Genomic DNA, 9,747 nt, shown 5'->3' with positions numbered 1-9,747 from the left:
GGACACGGGCTGTGGACGGGGCACGGTGATGTGCCCAGCTTGCACTGGAAATGTGGGGGTGATTTCAGGCTGTTCACTGAACACGGACAGTTTCCACCTTTCAAAACGGGGAGTGCATAAAGTCAAACTAAATAGTACCGAAGTCACTAGTTATTCAGCTAGGGGAAACTGTCACTGAACCTTGTAAACGTTCCTTTTGCTATTTTCTGACAAACAGCAGGTACTTAAAGGTTTGAGTTCAGAGATAAATAAGTGTCTTTGGATCTTGTGGCTGGAGGTTTTCTTACCTGGGAGAACAGACTCGATCCACACCGGGGCATGGCCACGTAGCGTGAAGCCAAAGCTTCTGTTCCCTTTATAGACTCGCACGGTTCTGCAGGTGAAAAAAGCAAATGGAAAACCAGAGCCTGATATTTGGTTCTTGTTTCCTTGCCAAGCCCCGTGAGCCCGGGTGTCCCCTGAGTGCCCAAGCCCCCAACAGTCCCCGTGTCCCCAGCAAGGTCCCTTTTGATACCAAAGTGTCGTTCAAACGGGAGCCCCTGAGACGTCCTTAGGGATGGAGGAAGGTGTGGGAGGGTTTGGCGGCCCTGCCCGTCCTGCCAGCTCTGCCTGCCTATGCCGGGGAGCAGAGCGAGCCCGTGGAGCTGGGCTGGGCTGGGGAGTGACCTGGAGGGTGCTAGAAACGGCCCAGGCAAAACCTCGGGGAGGGCTGGGGGGAGGCAGGAAGAGATGCCACTCTTCTAGGGGCAGAGCTCCTGAGCACGGCCTCTTGCTCTGCATTAATTGCCAAATTCATAAAACCACTGCCCCGTCCTTCAAATCCATGTTATTGAAGTAGAACATGGGATGTAGCTTATATATTACATAGAATAAGAGTGACGATGTGTTTCAGAGGGCAAAGGTCTCACAGGCTGATGAGAGAAATTAAATTCAGCTGGGAAATTTTGGAAGGAGCATTAGGAAATTTCCCTACAGGGAGGCTGACTGGAGCTGGGAGTTGTTCCCTGCAGGGAGCTGGGGGAAGGCAACATCCCCGAGATCGTTTACAACCAGAAAGCTTCTTGTGGGGACTGATTCTACGCTGGCAGGGAGGGAAACTGCTGGAAGTGAATTTTGGACAAGTCACACCCAAAATTATCCTGGCGGGAAGGTGGGCTGCAGCCAGATCCCTTGGCGATAGCAGCTGGAGGCAGGGGAATAGCTCGGGGCGTGACTGTGACAGCACCGTCCCCCCCAGGAGGGTTCCCCGCCCGCGCTGACAGAGCAGACCCTGCTCCCCTGTTTGTGAGGCGGGGCTGGGGCAGGACCCCCCGTACGGGCGGTGGGAACTGGGTTAATCCCCCGTGCACCAGGGATTGCCCGTCCTTCCTCCGGCCGCCTCGGCCCCGGACACAGCCTGCTCCGTGCCCAGGCTCCCCCCATCCCGCTGGCAGGGCCAGGGACCCTCCGTCCAACACCCCCTCCCAGCCTGTAAGTGCCACCTCAGCTCCTCACACGGCCCGGCCCAGCAAGGGGGCAGAAAGGGCGGCCCAGAGCTGGGACAAGGGGCACAAACACACCCAGGCTTCGAGACGGAGAGGTCTTCGTTCATCCTCAGGCCAGGAGGATTCACCCGCTCCGCACACCCCCTTTCCTCGTGCCTCTCCATCCCCCCCGCTGCCATCCGCACCGGAGCAGATGCTGCCGCCCGTGAACTCGAGGGCATCCCGGAGAGGGGTTACCTGCGGGCAGCCCCCGAGGCCACATTGCTGGTGATGAGCGAGGTGGTTTTCCGGAGGCTTTTGCTGGTCTCCTCGTGGCTCCGGGGCACGGAGCTGGCGCGGGTGGAGACGAGGAGCCGCTCCTGGTGGTCCTCGCTCCGGCTGCGCCGCAGCCGGTTGCTGTGCTGCTCGCTCTTGGAGCGGCAGAGCTTGCTGATCAGGCTCTGCGACACCACCTCGTCAAACCGCTGCCGGTGCTTCTTGGGGATGAAAATCCTGGAAAAATGAGACAAGGGAGGGGACTGAGGAGCAGGACCAAGGTAGCTGTGATGCCGAGCTCTGCATCCAGCCATACCTGGGAAACAAAAGGTCGCAGAGCGGCCCTAACCCTCGTGTGCTCTTGGCCTCAGTCCTCCCAGAGCTGCAAATGCCAGGGCTGGGGACAGCAGGGATGCTGGGGACAGCGGGGATGCTGGGGATGCCAGGGACACTGGCTGCATCTCTTGCCCCATCCCCTGCAGAGCTCCGTCGGGGTGAGGATGTTGGACCCCTCCACAGCGCTCACAGACTGGTTCGAACAGCTCAGTTTCTTCTCACATGTCCCGTCCCAGACCCCTTCAGCTGCTGACCCCGGTAATCTGGACGTCCAGTCCCAGATTAATTGCCTCCCCGTGCTGACAGCCAGTGAGCCAGCTGGGCAGGGAGGACCCTCGGTGCGCCCACAGTGCCCTTCCCGCTGCGACCCCGCTCCTCCCTGCCAAGGATCCCAACGTGCAAGTGCTCCCCGTGTTGCCAGTGTCAAACCATCTCCGCCAAACCTGCTCCTTCCCCAGATGTTCTGGGACCCCCAAAATGCTGCTCCCCATCTCCTGCCCCAGCCCCTGCACTGGGAGCGCTGGACTCTGCTCTCCTGTGCTCCAGCCTCGGCTTCTGCCACCCCCCAGCTCCCGCCGTGGCCAGGCAGGAGCCTCGTGCCCCTTGGGATGAGGATGGGCACGGTGACGCCTCAGGCAAGGGGACACCACTGGGAACTTGCTCCCTTGCAGGTCACCTCCCCTCTGCTCTGCCACAGCCAAGTGGCCTTTGTGCCCCCCACAAGGACCCCCCGGGACCCTCGGGGATGCACAGTGAGCGCAAAGCAGGATCCCGGGAGGGAGCAAGGAGGGTGCGTCTGAGCTGCTCCCACCCTGGCTGAGGGTTCACCCCTGTAACAGCGAGAGACAAATTTTCTTTTCCTTCTGCCATCGCAACAGTGAGACGCTGACGCTCCGCTCACCTACTCCTACCCTTCCATTTGCACGTTCAGGGGCTTCTGGAGGAGCTGTTATCTCCCTGTGTTTCTATAGCAACTTCTCCCTGCACCCATACTGGGCTGCCTGTCGCAGCTGCATTCGCTCATTAGACACCACCATCCCATGGGGTTCGTTAGCGCTCTTCACCTCGTGGCGTGCGAGAACACGCTCCCTACATTAACACGGACTCCGACGGTTGTGGCGGAGGAGGGCTGCCAGCATCACTTCCAAACAGCCCGGGGACCCCGTCTCCCAGGGGGGCGCTAACTGGGCCAAACCCACCGCTGGTGTCGGAGGGCCCGGTGGTGACGGGCGGCTGGTAACGGAGCGCGGCTGGAGAGGCCGAGGCTGGCGGGGGGCTCCCGTGGGTCTCCCCGCTCCCTTGGGCAACTTCTCCAAAGGAACATGAAAGCCTGGGTGAAGCCAGAGGAGAAGGAAGGCGAGGCTTCAGCTCCCAAATCTACCAGCACCAGGACGTCTGTATTTCCCCCCAACAAATGGCAGAACTCAAAATAAGAGCGGAGGCTCACGCTGAGCAGGAGCAGACAGATCACAAGCCGTCCCGAGGCCGACATATGCTCACGCGAAGCATTTGGTGACCATTTAAAATAAGTAACACGTTGGTACCGCTCACGGTCAACTTGCGATTAAGCAGCAACTAGAAAAGAGGGAAATCACGCTAATAAATAGTTCCCGCAGGTGTAAGCAGGCTCCTGCGGGACCGCGGGCTGCCACAGCCCTGCGGCAGGGGAGGACGCGGCGCCGCAGCAGCGAGCCCCGGCGGGACCCCCCACCCCTGCCCCGCTGGGCTCCTGCCAGGGATCGTCCGGGCGCCTCGCCGGCAGAAGAAGCACGCTCTCGTTTCGGGTGACCAGATTTAAGTCGGCTGCTCGCTGCGGCGGGGCTGTCCCACTTAGTGCGGGCCGGCAAACACCGGGGCTGAGGAGCCAAGTACGGCTGGCTCGATAGCCCGGCACAAGGACAGGCTCAAGGGGCTTCTTTACTTCTAGACTCAGCACTAGAAGTAAAACGGTGTCTTAGCACGGAGAGGAGCCAAGCGACTGGTAAAAATAATCTGGTTAAAGCACGCAAAATAGTTTCCTTCTGTAGAAACCTTGGAGAGAATTTGCAGCATGGCCTCGGGGAGCCTGGGATGGCCCCGTGCCGCGGTGCTGCTGGGGCTGGAGCCCCCCGGCTCCCTGACACCCTGCGGGTCAGGGGGTGCCGGCCTCCAGGCTGTGTGTGCTCGGGGCTGGTCCTCGAGGAGGGACACACCGAAGGCGCAGGTGGGGTGTCGTTACGCAGCACTGAGGCCTCAGCCTGTCCTCTGCCGCCCGGGCAGCACCACCGGCGCCGGGCAGTGGGAAAACTCTGGCTGTTTTGGCAGGTCCCTGTGGATAAACCCGGCTCTGCCCATCGCCGTGGCACCAAGGAGCAGCACCCGGCCGGGGTTGCCCTCTCCCAGCAAATCCCACTGGGGCGCAGGGAGCGCGGATGCTCCCACCCGGTTTGCAGCCATCGGCCTGCGCCCAGGGGCAGCCCCCTGCCCCAGCAGCCCCTCAGGCTGTTCCTGGCCCTGGGAGGGCTTGGGAGGTGTGCAGTGCTGACCTCGCCTGCAGCTTCCTCCTCCTCCTCCTCGAGTGCTCCAGGGCAGCCCTGGCTCTGCTCCCTGTTGAGGAGGGGATGGGGAAGGCGTCCCCAGCCCAGGCACTGCGGAGCCCGGCTGCACTCGCCCTCCCCTGTGGCGGTGTCGGGAGGATTCTGTCCACTCTAACGCAGAAATTCAGGGTGTTTTCCAGGCCAGGAGAGGCCCCGGAAGCCACAAGCTGCTTCGCCTTCACACCCTCTCCAAAGCAACCCGGCCGGGACACTGCTGTGGGGTGGGAAACCTCCCGGCAGGAGCCCGTCTGCCAGCACACCCGTCCCCAGCCGCTCGGCCCCTGCTCCGAGGCTCGCTTCCGCAGAACATTTTGGTCTTTGTCACACTGGCTCTTTTTAAAGCTCCCAGACAGGTCACCTGCAGCTCACCTCTGGGCAGCCGGTCCCATTTCTGGGTGACAGCTGCCTCTCCCCAGCCCAGCGCCCTGGAAAACCACCTTTGCTGAGTGCACCCATCCTGCGGCGGGCGCTGAGCTCGCCCAGAAGGTCCCACCCCGGGATGCTGAACGCTGAGACTCTCCAGTGCAGGATGAGTCCCCCTTGAGCAGGGTAGTGGTGGCAGCTCTGGCCCAGCTAAAACCAGCCTCAAGTTTGCTCAGAGCTCACGCTCAGCCAGGGCTGGGAGCGAGGGGTCCCCAGTCCTCGCTCCATCACACCCCCTGCACCGTGCAGCACCCCCAGATCCCCGTCCTCACCGCCCATCCCTCCGCGGGACTATAGTCATGGAGACAAAGCAGACCCAGATGGGCTCTTCCCACCTCTCCCCCAGCCTCCCACCCCCAATTTTTCATCTGAGCGTCGCTCGACTCCCCCCAGCAGCTCTCGCCGCCGCTGCGGTGGGCGTGGGTCTGTGCCCACAGCTCAGAGAGGCAGGAGAGGCCCCGCGGGGTCGTCTGCCAGGGCGCGAGGCTTTCCCCGCTCACCCGCCGCCGCACGCGCCGAGACGCGGAGTGGAGAGACGTACCGAAAATGCCGAGAGAAACTCCGGTCCTTTCCCATTTGTCAGGGTGCGGCGGGAACAAAAGGGAGACGCTTCAGATCCTCATGCAGCTGAGTCCCAGCCTCGGCTCACGCCCACGACGCGGCCGGATCCAACAACCAAACCGCGCGCCAGCCGGTGCCCCGCTGCCACTTGGCACCCCCGCGGTGCGTGGGGACCGTGGCCAGATGGGCCGGCTGGCTGGCAAACCCTACCTGGGCCGAGCCCCTGCCTCCCTTCACCCTCACCTCCCCGCCGCGCTCTCAGTCCCAGGCAGAGGTTTACCATCTACCCAGCACCTCCTTTTATCACCCGGGGCTTTAGCGCCTGCTCTGCCCTCCCTGCTCCGGCTCTGCCCCGCTCGCAGCGCCGAAGCCTCTCTCTTTCCCTAAAAACTGCAGTCGCTGTAATTTCCAGCTGGAACGATCTCGTAACAGAAAGGAGGGCACGGCTCCGCGCCGAACTCCGGGGGGATGCCTCCCTGGCGCTAATTAGTTGACTTCTAAAGTGCTTCTGTTTAAATTACATGCTGCTGTAATGGGTGAGAAACCTTAAAGGCAAACGGCAGCGGCGGCGGGTGCGTGGTGCTGAGCGGGCAGGTGGAGCCGCCCCGGCTGGACCAGGACCAGGACCACGGGCCCAAACCTCCCCCCGAGCCTCAGAGCATCATTTACCCCCAGGGTAACACAGCAGCGCTTTGCATGAGGGATAGAAGATAAAACCCCCACATCTTTAATTTAAAATAACCCCATTTTTAAACACAGCGCTCGCGTTTGATGACGAGGATGTGAAGCTTTCCAGAGCTGCCAACATCAGGTACAATCTCCAGGTCGCAAAGGAAGGAAAAATGAAAAAGGGATGGTTTATCCCCGAAACAGCTTGCAAAGATCTGACCTTGAGTCTGTCGGTTGTGCAGAAAAATGCATCCCAGGGTGGATTCACTTGGATTATGCCTGAACTGCGCTGTGCAAACAGCTACCAGTCTGGAAAGGCACTGCTGCCCCAGCAGCGCTCCACAGTGCTAAAATTCACTCGCTGCTGGGGAGAGAAAACCCTTGTGCGGCTTTACCCACATAACAAGACTTCTGCTCGTCAACCGGGACAGATTTTTCTCAAACCTGATCTACCTGCGTGCATGGGGGATTGTGTGGGCAGCCTCCAGCCCCCGACGGCCGCGGGGGGACGCAGCCCCTCCGAACCCTCGGGTGCGAGCGGGCCTCGCTCCAGCCCGGCAGACCTGGGGTTGTCCCGGGGGCTGTTATCCCGCCATCCCCAGTAACGGGAGGCTCTGTAATCACCCATCTGGCTGCAGATGTTTTGCAGATGTGACCGTTGTTATCATTAAATAGGCAGAAGGTGCTTTCCCACCCCAGAGTGCAGACACGGTGGGATGCAGTGGCCGTGCACCGGGGCCGGGAGCCCCTCGCAGCCCTGCCCCAGCCACCCCACTCATCCCCGGGGCCAGCCCACGACCCCCAGCCCCACACAGCAGCTTTTGGGGAGGGTCACCCTCTCATGACACATCCCTGCAGCAGCTCCCGTAACGACTGCTGCATTATCTGCCACAACAGAGCCCTCCCGGAGCAGCTCCACAGCCTGTGTCTGCCTGGGGCCACCTTCCCTGTCAGCAGCCGGGGCCCTGGGGTGCTCTCGCCTCTCCCAAACCCCGTCTCCCTGTGCCCAAACCACACTGCGCGCCAAGAGCCAGTGGCTTTGTCCTTCCCCTGGCGGGGTCAGGCAGCCCCACAGCTGCCAGGGACACAGCGACCTTCAAAAAACCCCGCAGAAAGGCTTTTTTCTGGAGCTTCCATCCTGCAGGGCATCACCTGCCGGGTACTGGGGATGGGGGCCAGGTCAGTGGGTGCAAACGCTGCAGCCCCGGCCTCATGGGCTGCGCACCCCGTGTTTGGTTTCAGACACTGGAAAACTCGGGCCAAGTAGCTGCTTCCCAAAACAAAAGTTGTGACTCGGTGGTGGGGCGCAAGCGGGCCAGGCGGATCTCATCTGCCTTACAGCCGTCGTTGGATTTGTCAGGAGAAATTAATCCCCTAACAGGAGATTTTGCACCGAGGCATTTTGGTCATGACCTATTTGAACTCAGCCAATAAAAAAGGAACTTCGCTGCCGATTGTTTTCACTGGTGGCACGCTTTTTTCCTGCTGCCCTAATTCCCTTTTCTGGGCAGTTGAACATATGTTGGGCTATCAGATCAGGGATTTTTTTTTTTAAACGGAAGCAAACAAGAGCTGCTTTTCCTCCCCCGTTCTCGTCCCGCCACCGGCGCGGTCTCCGAGCGGCTCTGCCCGGGCCCGGGCAGCAGGACGGCGGCTGTGTGCGGGTCGAAGCGCTGCGTCAGGCAGCAGCCAGAGCGATGTGGGGGGGGGGGGGGTCACCCCCACTGCAAACCTGCATCAGCACCCGAGAGAGCTGGGAAGCTCCCCCCCAGCCTTGGAGGAGCGGGTACGTGATGGGGGGAACACGCAGGGAAGCAGCACAACCCGTAATATGTAAATCCCGATGGCTAAAATGACATTTCTTATCCAGGGACAGTCACAGATGGCTGGAGTATTTTAATACGGGACCATGCCAAGCGATTTTATTGCCACGAAGAGCAAGCCGAGGCAAATAGCTTGTGTTGAGGGCATTATCAAAATGAACGCAGTGGAATTTCTCCCGTGATAAGGGAACCCCCGACGGGCAGCGGGTTTATCTTTGTCAGGGATCAGAAGCGACTGCAACCAGCAGCGCTCGCCTCGGCCCAGCAGCCTCGGCTGCTTCGGTTTTCCCCCAGGAGCCAAGACGGTTCGGGATGCAAACGGACCGGAACCAAAGCCGCGAAGTCTCAAACTACCCCAAACTATTCTCCCTGCAGCAGAGGGAAGCACAACACGGCTCGAAGGGGATCCGTGACAACACAGAGCTGCCTAAACCAGCTCAGCGCGGCCAGGGGCGGGGGGGGTGTGCTCCAGAGCACACGCGCCTCCCGCTCTCCAAATCCAGGTTAATGGGGCGCTGCTCCTGTAAGAATCGACACCGGTGTTTGATGCCCCAGCTTTGGTGACACCGAGGGGCAGTGGCAAGGAGGGGATCTGCGCTTCCAGCGCTCCCCAATTCTCCTGAAAATAAACGTTTCAAACCGAAACGCCGCGGCTGGGAGCTGGTGCCACGCTGGTACCGCCGGTGGGGAAACACGGGGCAAAGGGAGACGGCGCCCGGTACGTGGTGGGGGGCACATGCTAAACCCCTGCGCCACGGGGGTGAGGATCCTCCCGGATCGCCTGGCCCGGGGGGAGGCTTTGGCCCCCCGAGTCCAGGGAAAACGCGGTGCCGTTGCGGCAGCGCTGCAGAGCGCTTGGGTGCAGAGCCAGCACCGCTGCGCTGCCGGAATCGCGGCTCTGCCCTGGTTTGAAAACAGCTCAGAAATAAGAGCAGCGCCGAGAGGCGAACACCCCTGGGACCCCGACCTGCCCGAAATAACCCAACTGCCCTCCCGACACCGGCGCGAGGCACACGCAGCCCCTGCACACAGGCCAGGCACGGCCGCGGGGAGCGGAGCGCAGACACCCCCCTGCTCCCCAAGGGCCAGACCCAGGCTCCGGCGTTGGCGGGTGATGGAGAAACACAAACGGGGAGATTTCCCTCTCCCCGGCAGAGCTGCGATGCCTGCAGAGCCCCTGACAGGAGCAGTTCTGATGCAATACGGATGCTAAGAGTTAATTAAACTTTTAGCAGATCTCAGATTTTTTGCGGTGACGGGAGTTGCTAGATTTGAGAATTATCCTGGTTTAAACCCATTCCCCTCCCAGCCCCCTCAGCTCCCAGGAAAAGTCCGTTTGCTACTCACCCGAGACAGCTCATCTTTCCCCCTCGCCGCCGTTATTTCATCATTCCTGAGCAGAACTACAGTTGTGCACTTTTACTACACGCACCAGCCATATGGGCAGGGGATGGGAGCGGGGAGGACCCGGCGCAAGCACGTGCGTTATCCCTGCTATCCACAACCAAACGGATGAAGAAAATGTCTAGCAAATTAAAATCCGCAGGAGCTTAATTCCGGGCAAATGGGATGAAATCCATTTGAGCTAAAAACGAGAGGGAAAAAAAAAAAAAAAAAAAA

General features: G+C 60.7%; 1 protein-coding gene across 1 annotated transcript in view; it reads right to left on the bottom strand.

Annotated features, from left to right (window-relative positions):
* The window catches only part of GRID2IP (Grid2 interacting protein), a 27,136-nt gene extending 21,046 nt beyond the window's left edge, over positions 1 to 6,090 (bottom strand). Inside the window, exons 1-3 of the mRNA XM_026859358.1 lie at positions 5,616 to 6,090; positions 1,722 to 1,976; positions 233 to 373 (exon numbers count right to left, since the gene is read on the bottom strand). Coding sequence (XP_026715159.1) covers positions 233 to 373; positions 1,722 to 1,976; positions 5,616 to 5,650 — 431 coding nt within the window. The 5' untranslated portion in view covers positions 5,651 to 6,090. The remainder of the gene's footprint in view (positions 1 to 232; positions 374 to 1,721; positions 1,977 to 5,615) is intronic.
* Between the last annotated feature and the right edge of the window lie 3,657 nt (positions 6,091 to 9,747).

The sequence above is a fragment of the Athene cunicularia genome, assembly GCF_003259725.1.
Source record: "Athene cunicularia isolate RWA chromosome 14 unlocalized genomic scaffold, athCun1 chr14_part2, whole genome shotgun sequence".
In the NCBI taxonomy this organism is placed as follows: Eukaryota; Metazoa; Chordata; class Aves; order Strigiformes; family Strigidae; genus Athene; species Athene cunicularia.
Note: the sequence above shows the minus strand (reverse complement) of the source record. Positions and strands in the feature narration are given on the sequence as shown.